This window comes from Anopheles darlingi, chromosome 2, assembly GCF_943734745.1.
Source record: "Anopheles darlingi chromosome 2, idAnoDarlMG_H_01, whole genome shotgun sequence".
Lineage (NCBI taxonomy): Eukaryota > Metazoa > Arthropoda > Insecta > Diptera > Culicidae > Anopheles > Anopheles darlingi.
Window position 1 is genome coordinate 46,522,427 of NC_064874.1, and position 24,476 is coordinate 46,546,902.

The window sequence follows — 24,476 nt, forward strand, 5'->3', positions numbered from 1 at the left end:
AAAAGAAGAAACTGCGAAACTACGTTACTGAATCGGATTCTGGGGACATTGGTTGGGCCTTCCGGTCCTGCCGTTTATGCAATATGGTTTCTTTCGTGAATTTTGAAGCAACAGTGAGTCCACAATTCAGCGACGGACTCGGTACACTCCTCATCTCGTCACGTATCTCATCGGCCATCAGAAGGTGCTGGTACTACAAGTGGTTTTATTTGATCGGATTCCTGGTACATTATTTACAACACCGAGCGGCAACCGAATCTGATCGTGAATTAAACAACCAACGAAATGAAGTTGCACCGGCTATGGCCCATAAAGCGAGTTCCAAGTTCAAATGAACAATAATTTCGGGAGCATTTTATGGCTCCACAATAAATCGGTTCTTATTCCTTTCACCACGGCCGGCATGGAATCGTAAAAATGTCCGACGTCCTTTCTCAGTATCAACCCCCAAACAACCGGAACGGCCCTCGGTGGGCTGGATCCCTTTGTGGTTCTTTATTTATTTTCGATTATAAGAGCCAATGTTTATTGATTAAAAAAAGTATCATTTTAAGTAACTTCCCTGTTTTGTTTACCAGTTGACCGGGACCCGGGGACGGGTATCCTGCACGCCATCTTACCACACAAATGTGGTTTGCTGACTGCCTGGCTGGCTGGCTGGCTGATAGGAGCGGCAAAATAGGGCCGGGCACGTTACGCTAATATTTATAAAAGACGGCGGGTCGCCCCCCTCCTGCGGTTCTCCAAAGCCAATGAGCATAATATTTGGTGTTTGCGTCCGGGGGTATCGCCGACGAGGACGATTCACGACGATTCGCTTTTCAAGCCCTGCAGAATGGCTTGAATGAAAATGCCGTTTGCCGTTTACCAACGAGAGCGATTGTTTACGCGCGAAACGAGCTGAGTTGCGCGGCTCGAAGCGAGCCTGAATGAGCGCGTAGGAAAGGGAAAGGAGAAGAAAAGGCCGTAGAAAAGTGGCAGGAAATAAATCATTCGCTTAACCCGTATCCGCTTCGAGTTCCTGATGATATGACTAACTGCGGAAGCGGCCAACTTTTGAGAGGTGCGTCTTTCGGGACCGCGTTTCCGTCCGAGTTGTACGGTGGCTCAATGAATCATGCTTTATCGCCCATCTGTTGGCAGGAGCGGTAGACGATGTGCTGTGCCATCGATTACGGTCACTTGACATGATGGCATAATTTCATACCGACACACCAGCCGCTGCCAACGAAGCGTCACGGTATGCGTGTGTGTGTGCACCGAGTGCTTACCAGGCATCCAGCATCCCGGGTGAGGCAGCAGAGTACTCGAAGCGAGAAAGTTAAAACAGATTCTCCGGCACAAGACCATTCAGCATGCGTTCGTTCAGTTCAGCGCTTTGCTTGGTTTATATTAAAATGTGCATCGCGCAGTTTCATCCACCAACTCGATGTTGATGCGTTGGAACCGGTCGGGTCTTGTCTGTAATGTGGTAAAAGCCCGGTGCTAACACTGCTCGCCTTCATTTTAAACCACCCGGAACGTTGTTTACGATGCGGTTTGGCTGAGCTCGATGGAGGCGCCCGCGCTTCATATTTGGTTTCTTGATGAAGATTATTTTTAAACCGCCAAATTGGAATGTGACGCGCGCTGTGGCCGTGTGTGTGTGGATTTGATCACAACAACAGGGGGGGGGGGGTGTAGAAAAAGGGGTGGGATTTTTTCGTTTTTCACCGGGTTTTTTTGGTTCGTTGCCACTTGTGCCAAGATGCATCACGTTCGTTATGCGGTGCGCTACACAGGAAACGCTCATTAGGAAAGAGAAATGCTTTCATTTTGGTTACAATGTTGCCATCCTCATTGCTCGGAACTTCTTAAAGACAACATCACAAACCTCATTAACATGACTCTATTAGCATAACTTATATTTGTTGTGCCTTTCACCGTTTCCAGTGTTATATATTCGTGATGATAAGTGTAGTATTTTAAAAAATTCTGCAGAAAAATTCCGCAATAACACTATTTTTTTAATTGACGGTTATGTTTCAACTAAGTTTTATCTTTAGTAACAGTAACTCAATCGTTGCTAACCAAGGGTAACTCAACTGGCCATGCCAAAATCATTTAAAAATTCAGCCACAATCCTATATCCTAATGCTACTGCTTAAAGTGATTAAGCACTCAAATGCGCTATTCACTGACGAACATTTGAAATGTGCAACGGATGTAACATAACCAATTTTCACGTGCTAGAATCACACGGAAAAAGAATCCATTCTTCGCCGCGTGATACAAAATCATCATAAACAGCATGCTTCATTTAGCTACAATGCGCACAAGTCTTCACGTAAGAACCAGTGTGTATAATTATTATTCTCGTTCCGTTGCGAACGTGGTAAAGAGCGCCACGAACCACCGACTGAATATTACATTTTTAATCATTAGCCGACATTTTACGACGTTACTATCATTCGTTGCCTTTCAGTTTGCCCCGCAGCATCACATTATGGAGCAGCGCCAGTGACGCAGACAGCGGACTTAATGATTCTTCCTAGCCACTCACCACTGTTTGGCGATGCCGTCAGCAAAGAGGGGGTGGAAAAATTGGATAAAAGATAGGAACGAAGAAAGATAATACAAAAATAACACCACCAAGCTTCGTAAACGGTAGCTGCGGATGACTGCCTTTTATCTGTACGAGGCTAATTTCTTACGGTCCGAAAAGTAGCAGCAAAGAAAAATCCCCTTTCTTATCGGTTGGAAAGTAGCAGAGGGAAATAGTAAAAAGATACCAGTGCCCCCTTTTTCCTCTTCTCCCGATCCCCGACCCCGACCATTTACCGAGTATCAACAATGGCTCATTACGGCTTCAGCCAGATAGCGTACAGACGGCACAGAGTAAGACGGGGCAGACTTATGAAAAAAAAAATGTAATCTTTCTCTCCCAAGACGAGCGCCAACGAAACGAAGGATTAAGTGCACCCACTACTGACGAAGATGGTTCTTCGTGTTGTGGTCTAGCAGAACACCACTGCCAAGTCTTTTCATCAAATGATAAAGTTACCCTTTGCGTACTTCAATGAACCATATCTTCAAAAGCAATCCGTCTGGCGCTGAAGGTAACCAACATTACCAACTTTTGCTACAGTAAGTCGCCCAAACCATCCACCTTAAAAATGTTGTGTCCAGTTTTCAAACTTTTCCGAAGCGTAATCTTTCATTTCGCTCATTCCTGAGTAAAACCAGTTACGGCTTAAATCGGGGATAATATTCGACTACAAGCTCAACCATTACCACCAACAAAATGCGAAATCCTTCCGAGAAGTGTAATCCGGAGTTGAGAGCAGAAATGCCCGAAGCGCCAATCAAGAAGAAACCCCGCTAGTGCGGTTGGGTTGAGGCAACAATAAAACAAACCCAAGACCACGGTCCACGGTCGGTACGCCTGCGTTCAACCAGCGCTGGCCAAAAGCGAAAACCCAGTGGAAAAGCATTAACATTCGTCACCTCGACCGCAAATGAATGAATGAGTCCACGGGGAAATGCGGTTTCATTTATAGTAATCGATTGGTCTACAAATGGAAACACGAGAAAGTTTTTAGCATTTTCGTTTTGATCATGATCTAATAAACATTTCTCAATGAATCCTGGTCGACGGTAGCAGAACCATACTTGAACTGCAGAACGTCCTCTAATGCTTGGCCAAGCGAGACCAGGTGGATTACGTGGCACTTCAGAGAAATACGCCCCAACGATGACAGGCTGCTCCTGGTGCAGACCGATGGGCGCTAGCGGCGTTATTATAGCGCAATTATAAAACAGCCCACCTGCCTGGGAGCTACCATTCTACGGCAATGTATTTCACGATCTACGACATTTCTCGACGGTGGTCCGACTGCGAATCTAGCCTGCTCCTGCAGAGCGTACCTGTGATTAATTCTCGTTTACCTTAGCTGCTAGGTATTGAATGTAGGTCGCACTGGAGGCAAAAAAGTTGCGGAACGTGCTGATTGACGTCACGGGAGCCTAATCCTACTAGTCATTACTGCGCGACAGTATCCTATCCGCATCGTCTACAGAGTTTTTGCAACCATTCGCATGGAGCTAAAGTTCTTGGAACACCGACTAAAATAGTATTAGGCTCTACTGGCATTAAAAGGGATTACCATGCTGCATTAACAGCATGCATTAAGGGGGGGGCTTTGGTTATTTCGGGTTAAAACAAGGCTCATTTTTGACGATTTTTAGTGAAGAAACTATCCAACTTTATGTTTTGAAAATAATGTCATATCAAACTACAACTATTCAAGAATATTTGATTCCATTTTGAGGAAGATTTGATCTAAACTGCGTCCATCGCATCCAATCTAGAAAGGCAAGTCTGCCAAAATGTACTTTTTGCGGTGCCCATCGTAGCCACGTGACAGGTCATCATAAATATAGAAATCAATATTCTTTTGATAGATTATAAGTTTATCCAGGTAGCCCCGTCGAGTTTTTATAGAATTTCCCATTTTTAGATTTTTGGCAGATTTTAAAAGTTGAAAAAGTGAAGCTTTTTTTCGATATTGCCTCAAACAATGAGCTTTGCATAATTAAAAAAATTATGTAAAAAAAGTATCAACAATTTTCATAAAAACTCAACGGGGCTACCTGGCAAATAGTGTACAGATTATGTGTTGAAAATTTCAAATTGATCGGTCCAGTAGTTTTTGTGCTACGATGGGCACCGACTTTGAAAATGTAAGTTTTGGGAAACGCGATTCAAAATTGCGAGATGCTTTGAACAATGTATGAAGCTCTGTTTATCAAAAATCAATATCTTTGTCAGTTTTGCTTCGATTGATCTCACAATTTTACACAATACTCTTGAAAGGATAAGAACTCATAAAAAAATATAAAAAATAAATGCGAATAAATAAAATAAAATACCGAAGCCCCCCCTTAACGGAATACGTACAGTCAATCTCTTCATCCGTCAGTTTATCTCATACAAACGCTGCTAACTAAACACGGGTTAGAAATATGCGTATTTTATCTAGATGATTGCAAATGATGGTAACAAATTATGAAAGCGTATTTACTGCGTATGTTAATATAAGCTATTGTCAACATTAGGTAATGCCAATCCGGTCAATTTATCAATCGTTTGCACAGTTTATTGCAACCAATTGCGTCCAGCCAGCATGCACGGCCCATCGTACTGAGCCTTTGATCTAAGTACTTCCGGGGCCAACGCCATCGATTGAAATTTGATTTCTGTTCGTTCCGAGCAAGTGCTTTCCAAAATCAATCATCGCCGTTCTCAGTTTCCGGTTTAAAATGAGCTTTTATACCAACGAAACCCATCAATCTCGATGAGTCTTTGCCATTCGGCTCTACACCCCATCGATTTATAAACCGCGAAAGAATCATCCGTTCACCGATAATTGTTGCATTCGATTTTTTTTACGTAAAAGCTTACCTCCTCACTCTGTTGGATTCTTTGCATATTAAACCGTTTTTGTAAGTAAATATGCTTTGAAACAATCGATATCAATGGCATATTGAAATGCGGTACACAATTGCTAGGGCTGTTTGATATTTATAACCATTTCTAAGCAATATCCTCCTCTCCATGAGATACAAACAAATGTGGTGCGGTTAAACAATAAAAATGATAAACCAATAACTCCTACACGAGGATATCCTCTTTACTAGTCCCTCGGTAAATTCACTGAGCTTGCTTCCCCGTTTAAACATTCAATGTGTACACCAGATCCTCACCACATGCTGTTCCTAACAAATCCACCAATCGAACCTTATCGTTATCTCTCGGCGAAGGTTTAAATAACTCAAACAATGCATTGGTACCATTCTGTACCATTTTCCTCGTCCTAAGGCTACACAAAGAACATTCGATGCTCGTAGCACTGACTGAATCGCAGCAACGTGTACTGATACACCTTCGTAAACCCATATGACATGCTGTTTGAAGTACTACGTGGAAGAGTGGAACCATTATTGTTGCTTGTACATCGGGACTAACCCGTTGCCTGCACTCGAATCGACTTATCTTTTATTCGCTTTTCTGACACATGTTTGACTTTGATTTTACGAACTGCGGCTCTCTAGGCCACTATATCACCTTATTGCTTGCTGGTTGGCCGCGTCGGCATCAAGTGGTCTCGTCTACATTTCGCTATAAAAGTAATCGCGTTTCGCGACACACACTTATTGCTTCCTGGTACGGACTGAAGTTGGTGGTAGTGCTTGTGCCGAATGAATCAATCATAACGTTTCTGATGTTTCCCGTTGCTCAACCACTTTGAGCTTATCCCTGTCCCATCCACTCCAAGTGGTCGGTTAAAGAAGAAAGCGTTTACGATACGAGGCATACGGATTGTGCATGATAGTGCTTCAAACGCATCATACCGACCAGCGTACATCGTCGGATTTAGCGAGCAGCCACTTGGAAGTTCCAAGTGGAAGCACAGCAGCGCTCCAAATAGGGGCTGACAGTAATTGTACACCTTTCTGGCGCAATCCGGAGCGAGCAAATGGTTGGTTCTCATTTCGTTTGTTTCGCAAACGGCAACGTTACCTGCCCCCGTTGTTTCGGTCGGTGCAGCTCATTAGTCATCTTATTTGCCGTGTTTAAACAGGACAACAAACGAGCGCGATAACAGTCCCGTCTGTCCTGTTGCACAAACACGCATGCAAATTCCTGGGCATCCTTTTTGCATTTGCAAAGAGCTTTTCACTTCAGCAGATGGTTGACATGGTGTGACTGGATAAAATTCAATCGATAAGCACCAAAAGTGGTGACACTTTTGACACGTTTCAAGAAAATAAATGAAGCATATCATCACCTCGAATGTGAGTTGCGGCTTAACGTAGGTACACAAAAAAAAAACCATAAATCAATAACGTTTAAAATCAATGGTTTCGGGATTGCAAGCTGCCGTCTCTAGCGGCTACGAGCGGTCGCTTGGGATGTCAAATCGAGCGGTACAATATTTCAATCGATAACCCGTCAATCATCTCCAGTTGAACGCAGTCAACGGGAAAATTAAACAAACCATACCAAACCGAGATGGTTCTGACAAGTTCCGAACTCACACAGCACGCAGAAACTATCCGGTAGACTCCGGCCAGCTAGTGTGGCCTAGTGATCGCGAGCGTGCGAGAGGTTTTGCATATCGTACACATTGTGTCTAGCCAACGATCGACAACGTAGAGTAACTTTTCCTTCCCCACTATATGTACCTGTCAGTTAGAGGAACAGCATGCAATCCAATGGCGATAATGTAATCGACACAATCAGCACTCGAGGCACGTTTAATGGTGCGCTCACCATCTGGTAGTGTTGGCGGTGCTTAGGCTGTTGTTGCTGCCACTGCGGCCGCTGCTGCTTGCTGCTGCTGGTATACTACCTTCGCTATGCGGTTGCCATTGTTATTTGCGCTTCCGTTCGTACGATGTTGCGTCGGTTCGGCCGGGACTGGGCTAGCAACTGAGCTAGCGCATTCTCACCCCAGTCGGCGCACCCCAAAACCACCTTGCGTGCGTTTGCTGCTGCTCATGGGGTACCGAAAACATCACTATCTCGCGGACCAGTTCGTGCTTCGTACAAGTGTGCTAGTACGAACGGTAAACAAATGAGACGGTCTTCGAAGGTCACGAAACTATCGGCCAAGTGTGGCGAGTTCAGTCATGAGTGGTTCGTCTTGGGCGTCTCGTCACAATCAGGCGATTTGTGGACTCATCGACTTGGACCATCTTTGTTGCATCTTCGCATCGCACAGCTTGGTAGATCGTGTAGAGACGCTTTCAGTACCTTCCCGAAGTACGGTGTAAGTACTTCTCATACCTTGGACGGAAGTTACACATGTGTTTGATGGCGGTCATTCCAAGGAAGAAAGTGAACTAAGGTGTATCGATCAGTGGACTTGGTGAATGTGCAGGTGTCGTTAAAAGGCCACAAGTGCATGCGGTACACACGGCATACTTGGTTTTTCGTTTCCCTCGTGAACATTGGTGAACATTGTTGCACGAGCAGATCAGTTTGGTTTGATAAAGCATCAACATAACTCACTAAAAACAGCAGTATTTCAGTGCCTATACATCAAATTCCGATCTACACGCTTGTGGGCGTTAGTAATTACGCAAGATATGCAAACGCTACAGCCGCAAGCTTGTGCGTCACTGTGAATTGCTTTACAAACAAAATTGAGTCCAATTTATTCTTACCACTTCTAAAAAGGGTGGAATATGATATGTTGCTCCATTCCGAAAAACCGCGGGTGCTCTATCAGTCGTGAAGTGCTGTATTAATATTAATGCGATGAAGTTTGCTATTAATAACAAATACATAATCCGGCTATTCGTGTAACGCTTGTAACATGAGGCTAAACAGGGATGATTTAATTAAACGAAAAAGGATGCTGCCATTGTAGTACACAAAGGTCGCCTGCATCGTATACGATGCCGAGAACGTTGCACCGATGCTAACTAAATTATGATACGCGAAAGTGAGTAACAGTAATTACAACAAATGGACACCCGCTCTTGACAATAACTTCATTACCCACCGATCGCTCGCAGGAAAGGTGATCCAACATCCGGATTCAACCGGGCTAGCCAAGCATTTCCCTTTACCAGGATGGCTCAATTTATATCTTTCTCCTATCCTTTTACCTCGTTCACAGTGATCGACTACAGCCACGTCAGATGCCGGACCCATCCATCAGCGTTGATCGCTGCTAACAGAATCAATGATGTCTGCCGGTTTTTGATGAAACGAAACCGATTCTCCGTTGCCTAAAACCCGCCTCTGTTGCTGTTGATAAGCTGAAAGCCACACGGCAAACATAATAACGTCGTCCGACCGAAGCGAAGACGGGAGGCGAACGAAATGGTTCCAATTCCATGCGTCAAGCACCAAACCCCAACCCGGATGCCTGTCAGCATTCTGTCGACAAAGCAGCGCACACACACCGGAGCCAACAACAACGGATGCAGCATCAGCAGACGATGAAGATGCGAACGAGCCACACAGTTAATGTGGGTATCGTATCGTCCGACTTGCATTACGCAGCACTCTAAAAGAGCAACTATAAGAGCAGTGAGAGCGGTGCGAAGGGAAGGACAATTCATCCTCCGCGACGGCATCGGTTTACTGCAGATAGTCTAGTAGTTTGGATGCACCGTAGCTGAGTCGCCGTAGTGGCTGCCGCAGCCTCAGTAGCGAAGAGATGTTGAAGGAAAAGGACGACCACGACCTGGAGATATGCAAGGCCCCTTCGCCCTTGTCGGAGGATAGGTAAGTAACTTCAACGCTCAACGCTGTGGCTGCATGCTCGATGACGATTTCTCAAGTAACGAGCAATGTAGCACGGATAAACGTTTTAACGACAACGGGGACGATAAAGAGCCGAAGAATCATTAAAATGTAGGTAGCCGTAGGGTTTCGGGAATGGATAAAGTATTGCTGATAGCCATTCGGTAGCGCCAGCAATGCCAGCGCTTTCAGCCCTAATGGACAGCAAAATGTCGGTATTAAAAGCGGCTACCGAGAGCGTGCCAGGGTTCAATTAGGAGGATCTCCACCCCAGGGAATAGTGGTAGCGTTACCGTATCAGCAGCAGCAACAGGGGCGTTATCGCAATACAAGTCGCGTGAGCTTTTCCGTTTCAATCGCTCGTGCCTCCCACAACATCGCTCGCACAATTAATTCTCGGCCAAACCCGACGATCAATGATTCATGACTAGAGGCCTACGACGGCTACATGGCTGTCGTCTTCATGGAACGAACGATTCAATTTCATTGCCACAGTGTGGCACGTGGCAGCCCGATTGAAACGCCAAACACGTACACACTGATTCGGAGTCAAGCCTGTGCGGCAAGTTCTGGGAAACTAAATAACGAAAATTGTAACCTGCCAAACGAGCCAAACCGAAGCAAAAAAGGCTACAAGTTGGGAGCGATCAGTCAAATTATGTCATCCTTTTTTACGGTTCGGTATCTTATCTTTCCGCTGCAGCAAACCCCGATAATTCATTCGCACTCGGCCGCTGTCCGAAACATCGGGCGATGTGGATCACGCTGTCTTATACACACACACACACACACTGTTGCATGTAAATTTAATCCCTTCTCCAAACAATCGCACGAGGGTTTAGCCGAACAAAAGGTCGGTAACGGTGTCGGTAAGACACCGATCAGAAACCCCTGCACGCGTCTGGTGTGCAGAAGAGTGAATCATTCCTTTTCTAAAGCGGGGCATTCGATCCGGTCGCCGTTCCGGGTCGTTTCCCTAGTCCTAAGTTTGCCGGATTTGTCGTTTGTTAGCAAACGGCTGTTGTGCCTAAGACCGAGTGGGTGGCCATACCCTGGTCCTCTTCAAATCCTCTTAATATGTCCCTTTTCGGTGTTCAAGCGCCTGCTGTCCGGCTAAAGATGCCGACAATCCGGTGGTCCGTTACACCCCTCCCAGGCAGCACCAATCCGCTATCAAGCGTAACTCAATCTTCAAACAGATCGGACCTTCGACAAACCGGGCCTCCCGGACAAATCGAAAACCCGGCGTGTCAAAGTGTCCCAAGGATAGAGTAATGGTCTCACACCCACGACGGTACCATCTTGCCAACACGTTCGTTGTGGAATCCTCCATCGCCTGTTGGTGTTCCATGCCATGCTCTGGAGTGCCCTTTGCCGGATGCTGCTAGTGCTTGATAAGTGTAACTGAATTTTAGCCAGATTTTAACGTTCCCTATCGAGGAACTGTGAAGGGACAAAGCGTTTTGCAAGATCAATTAGATTACCAGATGTTTCCAACGTTCTTGATTTCGTTGGCCGTTTGCTGGAGTTTGATCCGCTTCCGTTGAAACGGAATTTTTGGCAGTTTCATGTAGAACAGGCCATTAACATCAACAGGCGCATACGCGTGAACAGCATAAATTGAATCTCTCCTTCCAACTAGCAGTTCAATAAGTTAGACTTCTAGCTAGACAGCACTGTGTAGGTCTTCGGTCTAGTGAAACGAAAACGGCTCGATGTTTGACTGCCCACGATGTCGTAACGCCCACTGGAGCATAATAAGCAGTCTTTCATTATTTTGAGTTTGAAAGGTATTTAAACACGTGTTCATTTTTATGCTAAGGCATGATGGTGGCATGTTTTAATTTGAATGAGAAACATACGAAAGACATCGTAATACCATCTACGCATTTCATATGATCCGTTACGACTACGAAAAAGGAATTATGTGACTCATAGAAATTATGAGTGGGATGCTAGCCACCTTGCATCAATATAAAGTTAGAATTGCAGAGTAATCGACACTTAACGATGCATACTAATATTTCTTTTCTTTTCACCCATTAGGAAACTGAACGATTCGGACCTAGACCCTGTTGGGTCACAACGGTAAGTGTCCAAACGGTCAATTGCAAGTGTCGACATGTCATAACAATCGAGTAAAACAACGCTATAACTTATGGTAATCACTTTAGTTTTAACCACAAAAACTACGTCAGCGTTAGGAACTGCATACTACACTGTAGTAGCTTAACATCCATGTTTCTTCCACTTGAAGAACTGTATCGTAAAAACCGGGACCGGCTTTCGAGCTAAAGCATGCGTCACAAGGACACGTTGACTAATCGAATCGCCAAGGCAAACATGCACTTGCATTGATCGCATGTCGGTCGAAAGGAAAAAAAGGATAACGCAAAAACGACCTGTAGCAACGACGAATGAAGGAACTGTTTACCCAATGATGTAAAAGCCGCAACCATCTACGAAGCATGGTCGTTACTGCTCCCCATGCTCCTCCTATGGGTTTGTGGATGTGGCTATGCGGTGCGGTTGCGGCGCGCAACCAAAATTCCGCAGATTCACCAGCATACCATTCTTCGAAGGCCACGGAACGCCCACGGTTCAAATGCAGCAGCACGTCCGTTGGATGACTTAAAACTTTTGCCAATTTCCTAGAATGGCCACCCCATATCAATAGGATAACATGGGTCTTATGGTGGTATTGGCCGCTGTGAATCGCGCGGATAGTGGTGAGGTTTCATCATGGAACATACAACACGTATATTTTTTATGTTCCTATTTTATGCAAACACATGTAAGCTCATAAACTAAACCCAAATATGAAGGATTTAAAAAAATATTGTTTGTCTCTGAAAGATATTGCTCATCGCTTAGTGAGTGGTGTAGTTGAAGTCATGATCATAAGTGAAATTTTATATCTTTTAACTAGCGATTTGCAGCGCAATTAGTTAAAATAGAATAGTGTTTAGATATTTGACATTTGTTCTGCAAATTTCATTACAATCATTTCTTAAAATTATTTTCATATAAACCATGAGCCTTTTTATGTAGATTCATGTTCCTATAAATTCGGTGAAAATAGATTATTTTAAAGTAGATAAATGAATTGTTTTAAAGCTGAATTATTAAATAAATCGATAAACGGGAAATGGAAAGGGAATGCTAAAACTAAAAGCTTCAAGTTATTCAAACGCTGCTGGAAAAAGTAGGAAAACTGAAAAGCAAAACGCCACATTGGCTTCCTTGGTCCAGGCCATTGAGAGGCCTTGAGTTGCGGAAACAGAATCGATAATATGCGTGGGTCACGCTAAAGGGGCCCATGATGGTCCTTTCCGTGTGAAGTATCTACTAAGCTCACTTTAATAGCATTAGGAAGTTGTGCTCCATCAATCCTATGTGACGCACGGAGTACCTCTCCGTCCATTACCTGAAGCACCACAACCTAACCTTTCATTTGTGAGTTGCTGTTTAGAAAAAAAAATCCTTGATGTACTTAAAATTTGATAAACAAAATTCGTTGCTAAACAGCGCTACCGCCATATTATTTTGCAGTTTGCTGAAGAGAGAAATTGATTTATAATTATACCTTTCCTTTCGGTTTCTGCCAACCACCAGCGTCTACAAGAAAACTTCGTCCAACCAGTTGCTGACGTTGTACCTCGGGAGTCGAGAGCTGGTAGCCCGCAAAGGAGTTATCGAACCGCTAAAGGGTGTCCTCTACATCGATTCCAAGATAATCAATGAGTCCAAAATTTACGGGCAGCTAACACTCACTTTCCGGTAAGTGTTTTTCAACCTTCTTCACTGACAGTTAGCCCGGTGGTTTCCTCGGAGTGGAGCGCTTAATTCCTGGAACCAAGCACAACCGTTTAGGCACAATTGTACCACGTTTACACCGCAATAATGCCAGCATTTCTGAAATTTTTCTTGGGTACATGTCACGGAAAGTTGTGATGTATTAATCCACCCACCGCCTTGGAGGAAACCGAAGAAGAAAAAACAATCCAAAAATTAATTTTCCCATCGATCTTACTTCATTAAACACGCCCCAATGTTTGATTATTCTTTCTTTTGTGATACTCTCTTCTTCCAAACCGGGCACGTACGAATTTGTGCTAATCCGTGCATGTAACCGTTCAGCTATGGGCGTGAGGATGAGGAAGTTATGGGACTAAAGTTTTGCAATGAAGCCGTCATTGCCTTGCAGCAATTTTATCCTCAACCGGTGAGCGCGGAGGCGGATACACTAACACCCCTTCAGGTAAGTTTGTCAGTGAAATGGATGGTGTAAGTAAAGTTGGGGCGTAATTTACGAGTACATTAATGGGAAAAAGGGAACTATATTATTTATGTCGGTTGATCGAAGAACAGAAAGAATTTAGAACTCACTCAATTGAATGAACCTAATCTATCTGTCTGCTTCATATTAAACGAGGGTATTCAGAGGGTTCGTTGTTAGTTGACTACTCATTATATAGAAGAAATGCAGAGCGTGGATATTGTTAGTAAGAATCGTTTGGGCCAAAACAATTTTTGGGAAGAATTGTTTTGGGCCAAAACAATAATTACAAACAATTTCCACGATAACATTGGTGGATTATAGGAGAAATAGCAACAAAGCTTTATAAAAGTTAAGCGCTAGCTATTTGAGGCTGCTTTTGATCGATTTTTGTTAGGTATTTTGAGAGTTCATCGGTCTTCCTCGTCAATCCTTTGCACTGTTTGGTTTGTTAAAAGAAAACCCATATGCTTTGTCCCATAAATATAGATGAGCCAAAGAAACCACCAATATGGCCTTTCGTTTCTCCACTTCCTTACCAATTCTGTGGCGAACGTTATCGAATATTCATCTCGAAATCGAATGAAATCTCACGAAGGAGCACCACGACCGGAAAAGAACGGATCGATTCACAATGCTATCAAGCCCGAACGAGGACAAGCAAGCGAACTGTCAACAGAAAAGGGACACCTTTACCTCGTTATGCTTCACTCGTCAGCCTTCGCTGTTCTGCCGGAGGCGAGACTTCTGATTCAGTAATCAGCATAAAACAAAATGGTACATAAATAATTGTGACAATGTCGGTAGAGGATACCGGGTACCGCAGCTTTGTGCCGCAGAATCGGAAATCTAATATCGAGCAAGAGCGCCATCGTTATTTGATCAGTACCTCCGGTACATACCTTCGCGTCGGCGATTACGCGGTTGTCGCTATAACGAAGCCAATAAGTGGTGGCACACGGTCATTATGAATCGAACTGTACCGTTATCGCTATGGTGATACGAGTACTCCCAACGCTCCAGGCAGATGCAGCACTTTACTCTGACGGTCTGCTGATTTTGTTCTTCATTTTCTTTTCGCCCCACAAATGAAACGCACGCTGGAACGCACTTTCGCACGCCACACACACACACACACGCACAACAACGGACAGGAAGCGCTGCTGGAGCGACTGGGCAAGAATGCGGTTCCGTTTGCGCTCGAAATTGGTACGTTGGCACCGCCGAGTGTACAGCTGCTGCCAGCCAAGCGCTACACCGGCGCTCCGATCGGTACAAGCTACGATGTTCGCGTTTACACGGGTAAGTGGACCACTTCCGGCTCTTCGCCTGATTGACCCAGGGCACTTCAAAGGGAGCAGACGGACCGTTTCAATCCCGCTGCCTGCCACAACTCATTGACATCTTCCGGGTTGGCATGCCGGGAACTAATTGATTTACGATGTCCCTGCCGGAGAGTGTTTTTTTATCATTGAATGATTTTGCATTTTCCCCTCCTTTTGCTCTTACTTCCATGCACTGTGCGGCCGGTGAACGGTGCCCGTTCCATTGATTGCTATCCTGCAGCGGAAACGGCCGGAGACGAACGGGTTCAGCGGAGATCAACTGTGAGATTAGGTATAAGATTAATTCATAAGATCTGCCTTGATAGTAGCAAAGCGCCGGCCGCCCTCGAGACGGCCACGGTAAATAATTCTTCGTTCAACGATGCTGGCAGCAGCGGAGCGACCAGTCTCGGGCCAGCATCTGGTGCGGCCGGTCCCGGACCGAAGAGCCCACCGGCCCTGGTACCACAGAGTTCCATTACCGACAGCAATGCCAACAGTACGATTCCCCGAGCGCTCCGGTTGCGGCTGTCACCAAAGTCCCTGAAGCTATCTTCTCTACATCGGCACAGCAGCAGCGTCGACAGCACGAACGGTGGCATCAAATCCTACGGCGATCATGCCGTCATCGAACTAACGGAAACGAACAAGGTATGTGGGATGGGATGGTGCATGCACCGCTACCACGCATTTAATTCATTAGCAAATGTTTCGTTACCCTTTCGGCGGTGGACACTGGACACTGGCCATTCGCCTCGCCTGGCCACTCCACTTTGTTCAACGAACACAGCATCGTACGTTGCGGTCGGTTTAGTTTGTCGTTTTGTTGGGAATACGGACTGGGCATTCTGCATGGTGGTAACATGGTGCTAGATATTTGAAACCGACACAATAGTGGAACGCCCGAGTCTACGTGTTGACTTACCAAACCTATGGAGCGTACCAGCTTTGCGTACAATGTCCATGTTGAAAGCAACATGAAACAGATGTTCATGCCGCAAAAAAAAACGAACAATTTGTCGAAAAAGTTAAAGGCTCTATTTAGCCCCTTTGCAACATAAAATGTTGGTTTGGATTTCAGCCATTTGAACGGAGCAAAAAAACTCTTTTTAAAATACTGTAGCAAGCGTCAAGTACTACTTGCAATAGAAAACATGAGAATAACGAGAAAACATAAGTGTGAAAACGAACAAATGCTGGTTCAAATCGTGAAGTGCCAGGCACCTCCATCAAAATGCGCCTCCATCAAGATGCGTCTCCATCGTGAACACACCGCTTGCTGTGTGCATGGGCATCAGTATTAGGTAATATGTTTATGGAAATATAATGCGTAAAGTAAAGTTATTTGACGAATGGCACCAAAATACGGTACCAAACGATACTTTAGGAAACAGTTTAGGGCTATTTTGGCCGTGCTGGCGGGCAGTAACAAGGTGCAGTATCTCACCTATGCGACAGATGCTTTCACTTGATTTATTCATATCCGCCTCGGCTAAAATTGGACTCTCTGTCTCTCTCGTAGAAAGTGACTTGGTGTACAACATCTGACACCCTTTTCGCATAACAGTGCGATGCAAAGTAATGGATGATCCCTCTTTCACTTACCGCAACATAGCACTCGGAGCAGCATGGTTTATAATATACGCTATGCACTGTTTAAGCAAATGAACGAACAAGAAAACAAAACACTCGGCAGCAGCAGCAGCAGCGACTTGTGTGATGATCACGAACGTTCGCTCTGTTTATTTATTTATTCTATATTTTATTTCCCTCAAACCTTTTCGTGTTCTAGCGCTCTCCGCTCTTCACGGAAGAACCTTCTCCAATTATGTGGGTCATTATTTGCTTTTATGATGAGGGATCATGTCGGTCGTCATTACCTTCTTTTCCCGGCCATACAATGGTCACTTCAAAATCACCGACGAGCTTCGCCTCTCTTCCAAGGATAGTACTATTTTTGGGCACCTTTTGTAGTCCCGTACTACCCAGCACCTGAAGCATTCTTGCCCGTATGTTAAACCACCGTTCTCTCTCTCTCTCTCTCGGGTTGAAATTGGGCAACCTGGAGCGTGAATAATTGATCTCAGAGATTCTTTTTTACCGAAACCGTTCTAACTCGCAGCACGATTCTCTACGATAAGAGGAATGGTAGTCGAAAAGCATGATAACAATAGGAAGGCCCTCGTGTCCCATCATTGCCACCTGGCATTTCAAACTATTGATCTCATGAAAAATGAAAGCCAGCTTTTTTGCTGATGGCATATTTAATTTGGATCCGATCATGGCAGTGAATAAACCTAATCATGACTTTCGATGAACAGGTTAAACTTTTTTGGCTTACCATTAGGTTTTATAACTGTATAGTATTAAAAAAAACCATTGAAAGATTTCATTCAGAGAATAGCAGCAATGCGTATGGTTATTTACAACATATTAATATGCTTTCTGTTATTTTAAACTATTTAAAAAGCTTAAATCGGCTCTTTCTTATCACTATCCAATGCGTGAAGGACTTGCTTGCTACTTGCTCTTCTTCCACTTGTTTTATCTATCTTGTTTGCATCTAAATTCTATGTTTTATGGGTCTGTTCTTAAAAGGTTAAATACTTAACTTTAATGGTAACTAATTAGTTACCAGAGTTTACGACTTTTGCCAAATCTGTTCTATATTTAATCAACTGTCAGGCTTTTCAAACTCTCGCTGCACGCTCGTTGTACGGTTAGGCCAAGTAAATATGTCGAGCCGTATGCAGAGCACCAGATACCCTCTAACAGTACGTTCTACACATTTTCCCATTTGATGTTTTTTTCTTCTAATTTTTCAGGGACCCCAGGTATCCGTAGACAAGCCATTCCTCTGGGCGGACGGTCGCGTCAATCTGAAGGCTTCCCTCAACAAGGCAGCCTACGTGCACGGTGAAAACGTTACCGTTACGCTCGACATCAAAAATGACAGCAGAAAAATTGTGCGGAAAATTCGGGTAAGCTTTTCTCGACCCACGCATCCCGCCGTCCCCCATCCTCACGCAGCGGCCGATGCGATCCGGTGTTTTCATGACCCAGAATAACCGGCCACCGGCGGTGGCATTATACATTCCGAACCTTCATCACTCTCGGCGAGGAACGGAGCTAGCGTGAAAGAGAAATAAGCATCGAAAATCATAGGATTAAACCCTACATTAGGACGCTACACGCCACACACGCTCACATATAAACACCCCCCGTTTATCTCTGCTATTTACAAGCAGCCGGTGGTTGTGTGTTTGGTCCTTCAAAAAAAAAAAGGTTGAAACTGTGCGTTTGAAATTCGGTTTGTACCAAGAATTTGAAACATTTTGCACCATTTTGCAAACCACACAAACTATGGCTGTGACAGACATGCATGTTGCTAAATGTGTGATAATATGGGACGCAGAATAGCGGGACATCTGTGTCCCGATCCCTTATCCGGATCATAAAGGATTTGCCCATGGGATAAATCCCGCCAAAAAATTGTGGTCTGTTTCTGGTCGGCCGGTCGACGACGAACCCCGATTGTCAACAGTGGCCAGATGCTCCACGTCTTCTGGGTCGTTCCACTTCCCCCCTACTCCACTATTGTTCCGAAAAACCTGTTGAGATAGGAATAAATCACGTTGAACCATAGGGGGTGGTGGATGGGTTGAATGTTGGCCATCGTTTTTCATCGTTGAGTGCGAAGCTCAGCAAAACTAGAACAGTATATGATTGGAATGAAATTCTGAAGGCTGAAATATCTCTTCACTCGCATGCGACTGTGTAATCGTATTATCATACACACGAACACAAACAGCAGGAGACTAGTGGGGGTTTGGGAAAAATGAATTAAAATGAATAATGCAGTGGCATTGGTCGAATGGTTGGATGGAGCGTACCACCAGACAAAACCGCCGCATGCGACCACGATAAGTGCAAGCTGTTCCGGAACGGATGCGGTAATGTTCTATGGCCAGCATGGTGTACTCTCGGTTCAATGCACTCCAACAGAAGCCTCCCTGATAAAGCGGCCCATCCTCGGCGGCGTCCACTCGGTGTACGCTCGGTGCGTGAATGAACCCCGTGATTGCTGATAGATCACGGTTAATATGCTGAGTCAAACGATTGCTAATGCTTGCTCAAATGCATGCTAATTCCTCTACACTCTGTCATCGGCATATTGGAGCGCTTAATTAGATTGGTACCGTTGCTCGAAGTCACTGCCATCGGCTTCACTCTAAGTATGCGCCATGCTCGAGCAAAGTTCCTAAGCATTCCAGAGCGTAGCTCCTTCCTCCTTCGGCATTCAGGATGGAAGGGTAGTCTTCTGCTGCTCTCGGAAAGTCATTGGCAGTGGCCGTTGTGAAGCCAGCAGTGTGTGGCCGGTATGTTTTATTTTCGTTGTTTGCTTGTAAATCTGTCGACGACGACGATCGGAAGACCCTTGCTGGCTGGGACCCGGAGGTGTCGAGAGTACGGTTATAGCCGGCCGGTTCTCCACCATACTTCGACCATCGACCTCAATGTCGGCATGAATATTCATGAGACGCTTCATCAAAACCAACACCAGATTTGTGTGTGTGTGTGGATCTCGAAAGTAAGGATCGAAGGGTTGGCCTATGCTGTGCGAATAAGAAGCATACAGGACCTTGGCGTACCAAAGAAGGTGTCGGTTTCGGCCTTACCGAGCGGCATTCACCGGCCCGACAAAAGCCACGGTAGCGTAACAGAAGTTAATCTGTTTTAGCATCATCGTGTTTATCCTGCAAGATGTACCGGTGGTGATGACCGGCGTGGTGTGCGTATTACAATGACTGTTACTCAGACGTATCCGGTTAGGTGTCCTGCGGGCTACCGACGGGCTCTCGGACGGATGTATTAGCGACAGGAATACCTTTCAAGGAGCAACAGCAACAAAGAACAGACTCTCTAGCAACAACCGAGAGGTGGCCACAACCCACCCGGGGGAGGGTTTTCCCTTCTTTGCCCTTTTTTAGCAAACAACATTTTCGCCGCCCCCTATGATCGTGTCACTATGCTACACCCTATACCTGGCTATCGCGTGTCCTTATTGCAAATATATTACTCCTTGTCCGGGCATGTGTGTCTGTGTGTGTGCGATTGAATGTGTATCTTTTCTTCTTTTTTCCCCCCCTCTTTCCGTCTACATTGACTTGCCTACCTACGCACCACTTCCGCTGGCAACAACGAACGTAACAGCTGGTCGCCGTGCAGCATGTCGACGTGTGCATGTTCAGTAATGGTAAATTCAAAAACATCGTCGCCGAGGTGGACGTCAGCAAGCACATCGGACCGGGCGATACGCTGCACGCATCCTACTCGCTGCTTCCGGTCAGAGGTAAGTGATATTTATGGTTGGTCGGTGCTCTGACCGTGCTCACCGGACGGATGTGATGTATTGCTTTCTACGGACGTCACTATCGCTGCGCCAGTAACCGGAAGTATGCCGATGGATTCCTACACATCCGTCAGGGCCGCTAAAACGGTCCCTTTCGCCGCCGGGCAGGCAAAATGGCCCACCGAAAGGCAAACACTTTATCCTGCATGCCAGACGGCCCAACAGAGTTACCGCTAACCGTGGCGGATGTTGCTCTGATATTGTGTATACGCAGAGACCGTGCACGGTCGTGGAAATTGATGGCCGATAAGGTGCGCCTGGTGGCTATGAATTGTCACCTGTGGGATCGCTTTCGAGGTGACTCTTTTTGCGAAGCGAAGATACATCATGGGAAATATTAAACTGCCATTTTTTATGGTGGCTAAATCGACGACCATTAACCGTGTCAATTCTATTCTATATAATCGAGCTCAAAAGGAAATGAAATTGTCGGGAAATCATTTTATGGCTTCCAATTGCTTGAAAAGCACGCTTAAACACTCGTTAAGCTCGTTTGCAATGTTTGTTTGAAATTGAATCGTTAAAGGCCACAATCTCGTCGGATATGTTCTCGCTTAGCTAATGATTTTGTTCTCCATCTCGTGCAGGTACCACGAAGAACTGGATCGCCGTGGAAGGGGCGTTAATAAGCAGCAACAGTGCCGATCCGAGCTCATCGGCCTACAACTCAAAGCTGGCCACTAGCGCACCGCGTGGTATGCTGTCGGCCTCAGTTAGCTCGTCGGAGGAAAAGAATGTGTTCGCCATCTACGTCTCATACTACGTCAAGGTGAAACTTATACTGAGCAGTATGGGTGGCGAGGTATCACTAAAGTTACCGTTCGTGCTCGGTAATGTGGAGCTGAGCAGCTCCAGCATCCCTAGGCCACCGGATACGCTAAGCGGTCTTAAGAAGCTGCGAGAATCACGGCGCAAATCCTCGGCCATCGCCTCAAACGGTGGCAGTCTCGATTTCACGCCCTGCCGATCGCCTCTTTCGAAGGAGCTCAGTGTACGAGATTCGGACGAACCCGACGATGACGGAACGGATACTAGCGTTTCGCGCGTGAGAACCCTCAACCTGCACAATCAGAGCACGCCCACGGACAGTAACGGAAGGAAGGTGCCCCATCGATCGCTGACACACGATGTGTCGCCATCGAGCTTAGAAGCGCGGGGCGAGGAACAGGCGACAATCAATAGCCGCCGCGAGCTGTTCAAGAACTCCAAGTTCAACGACAACCTTAACAGTACAATCGACATCATCACAGAAGACTTCCAGACGATCACGGCCAACATTTCCAATCTGATCAAGTCGGACTCGAGCAAATCCAATCTGAACGAGACCGGCACCTGCAACCAGGAGATCAGTGTCGAGGCACAGATCCACTGTCCCCAGCTGGACGTCGCTATGGAAGATGGCGCCAGCAATCAACCGTCACCTCAACGCTCTCCCCAGCGCTCTCCCCAACGATCACCTCAACCACGGTCGGAGCAATGTTAGTTAGCAACCGACCGCCCTCCCTAAATACAATTAAAAATGTCGACCGGTTTCGAAGGATCGAAAGTCCTATCATCCTCCTAATAGATAACATACTTCGGATTAGTGCATGTGTCTGTTTCTGTATGTTTCTGTGTGAGTGTGTGTAGAAGGGTGTGAATGTATAACGCGTAGGAATCATACAACATTACTGTCTGAGTACTAAACTAAATAGACTAGATCGTCCATTATAGTGAATGATGGAACGCAGCAGCAACCGCAGAAGGAATGCTACACTCCGATTTTTTTGGAGACAAGCAGACGGGTTGGAGAACAAGTAGAACCAGCTTTAACTTTCTACGGTGACTGGGTCTGGCAGCGTTTTTGGCGATTGTACTTTTGGCCAATATTAAGAGCATAGAGCATATGTCTGACCGAATCTTTCGAAGAAGAAACGGATTTCTTTACAATGATTTGAAGCTAATGTTAATGTGCTCTGCTTATCGCACTACCATCAACAGTCCTTCATCCCGTGCCTAAGAAATCTCTACCAATAGCTCGGGAGAGTATAAATAGTAAAAAACAAAACCTTTGGGAACAGCAGACAGATCCACCCCGTACCCGTCACACAACGTTAGCCAACAGAAACCACGTGTCGTGAGACGATTGCTACTGCTATCTTTCGATTGTCGATTTTAGAGTAAAGGTTTGTTGATGAGTTCTGTGAACTTTTCTTTATTGCTCGTTCTGGTGAAGCGACCGAATAAAACCAAAGGACAAAGCTTCCTCTGGGATTAATAAAGCAACGCTAAAAACATCTGAACCCGCAAACCACTAGCAGTATTAAGAACGTGTAATACGAGATCGGCGGCATTTGTACTCTGCTTTCAGTTTCGGTTAGCCGGTTCAACCAGCTCTGATACATATCGAAAAGTAATCGCAAGATCGATCTGGGGCGATCCACGATGCGTGAAAACGTTCATTGCCAATCGGTGTTTCTATTGAAAATTGTTATTCGTTAATGTTACCTTGTAGAATGCTGTAAAAGAAGAAACTATTTACAGATATGAAAGTAAAAGTTTTAGTATAACGCCCTGTCCTTTTAAGACAGCGAGTTGCATCGAAGACACGCTGGCTGCATGAGACAGGTTATCGGTAGTGCAAAAACCACCTGTTAATTTCAAGCAATTTTATGTTTCGTCTTGTGTGGTGATCCTCTATACTGGTTAAACGATCTGGAACTGGTTTCTATATTGAATTCTTAGTTCATCTACATGAGATTATCATAAGCTACGTTCCCCTATAGTATCGCATCTCTGAGGAATTGTTGTCAATCATTGTAGTTACATTAGCTTAAAGTAAAGGCAGACTTTAGAGTAACGGGAATAGACTCTATTAGCGTCGATTGTATTAGTATGAGAATGTGATGCGAAAAAGGGCTTATGTTGTCACTACATTATAGAATAGAAGATTCCACCCTTGTAATGGAATAAGATGAAAGTAGACATCTCGGTGGAAAGCTGCTAGCTACTTGATTACTTTAGTGATAGGTTCGCGTTCCTTTGAACATAAAACGTTAAACCAAAGTTGGATAAGCGGGCTAATCTTCGTACGGGACAGTGTATCGGTTGGGTTTTACAAGCTCCTTTTGCTGATGCTGTGCGTTGCAAAGGATAAACCGTGATTCACATACCCTTGCTGAATGAATATGGAATCGTAGCATGTAATCTTAAATGTGCAGTACTTATGTAACCGAAAGGACATCCTAGAGCGGGAAGGAAGAAAGGTGCATTTGTAAGGTAGTCTTGCAGGTTTTATTTTATGGATGTAGACAGACAAGCACGTACTACAAAAACGTATTACCGCACCGACTATTAGTGTGCTGTGACACCGACAAAAAAAGAGATACTGAACAGAAACGAGTAAATAAATTGGTGTTTTGTAAAAATAACGAACTCCTTAAATATGTTTGGTAGTAATCTCGATTCCTCATCCTACAACAGCAGCCTATTCAACCGTTTATCTGCATTTTCCTTGGCAAGGCGCTTCTCAGACTTCGTATCTAATCATCAGCTTTTGCCTTCTGTTTGGTTCAGATAAGTTAAGGAAATCTGAATCAGTCATCAGCTTCGGCAATTCGGATGTTATAATAAATGATCGTCGTTCAACATCCGTTGGCACTTTCCGAACAGGCTCTCCTTTATTTTCCTGAAAACCCACGATCCTGCTTGTCCCTAGTATCCTTCGTCAGAACAGTTGATGCTGAAATCCTTGTACTTCGTCAACAGCAACCGGCGCGTCTCTAGATGATCAGCCTTTCCGTAGCCCTGCGAATATCCGTAAACCTTGATCTGTTTCAGGTCGGGCCGGTTCTCGATCCGCCCTCCTCCAAGACACTCGGTTTCCAGACCCAATCCCATCAACGAGGCGCTCACCTCGTCATAGATATCTGAATGCCATTGCGCCCGGTTAAATCCGCGGACGATCAGTTTGTTAGGCTCCGTGCCGTCCGGCTGTTCTTTGGCGAAAACCTTGATCAGCACGTACTTGAAGATCCCTTCGTCGATATCCACTACCGGCACGGCCTCCAGCTTTGCATCCACCATCGCACAAAACGGTCTTGAGTAAGCTGTAAAGAGCACAAAATACTAAATTAAGCCACAATCCAAAGTGCAATCTTGCGTTTTATCGTAAAATAC

The 24,476-nt window shown here is 45.2% G+C and overlaps 2 protein-coding genes across 5 annotated transcripts in view; one reads left to right on the forward strand and one right to left on the reverse strand.

The window, feature by feature from the left end:
- LOC125950684 (uncharacterized) overlaps positions 1-23,732 on the forward strand; it is a 33,002-nt gene extending 9,270 nt beyond the window's left edge. Inside the window, exons 1-10 of one of the 4 annotated variants that reach the window (XM_049678899.1) lie at positions 7,448-7,814; positions 8,670-9,283; positions 11,348-11,389; positions 12,917-13,081; positions 13,442-13,562; positions 14,735-14,882; positions 15,147-15,556; positions 17,731-17,886; positions 20,120-20,258; positions 20,906-23,732. In XM_049678899.1, the coding sequence (XP_049534856.1) occupies positions 9,216-9,283; positions 11,348-11,389; positions 12,917-13,081; positions 13,442-13,562; positions 14,735-14,882; positions 15,147-15,556; positions 17,731-17,886; positions 20,120-20,258; positions 20,906-21,801 (2,145 nt within the window). In that variant the 5' untranslated portion in view covers positions 7,448-7,814; positions 8,670-9,215 and the 3' untranslated portion in view covers positions 21,802-23,732. Of the gene's footprint in view, positions 1-7,447; positions 7,815-8,113; positions 8,571-8,669; positions 9,284-11,347; positions 11,390-12,916; positions 13,082-13,441; positions 13,563-14,734; positions 14,883-15,146; positions 15,557-17,730; positions 17,887-20,119; positions 20,259-20,905 lie in introns of those variants that run through there. The other 3 variants (XM_049678898.1, XM_049678900.1, XM_049678896.1) reach the window with 3 other exon arrangements.
- A 223-nt stretch (positions 23,733-23,955) lies between these two features.
- LOC125950737 (sex-regulated protein janus-A-like) overlaps positions 23,956-24,476 on the reverse strand; it is a 642-nt gene continuing 121 nt past the window's right edge. The window contains exon 2 of the mRNA XM_049678982.1: positions 23,956-24,406. Coding sequence (XP_049534939.1) covers positions 24,012-24,406 — 395 coding nt within the window. The 3' untranslated portion in view covers positions 23,956-24,011. The remainder of the gene's footprint in view (positions 24,407-24,476) is intronic.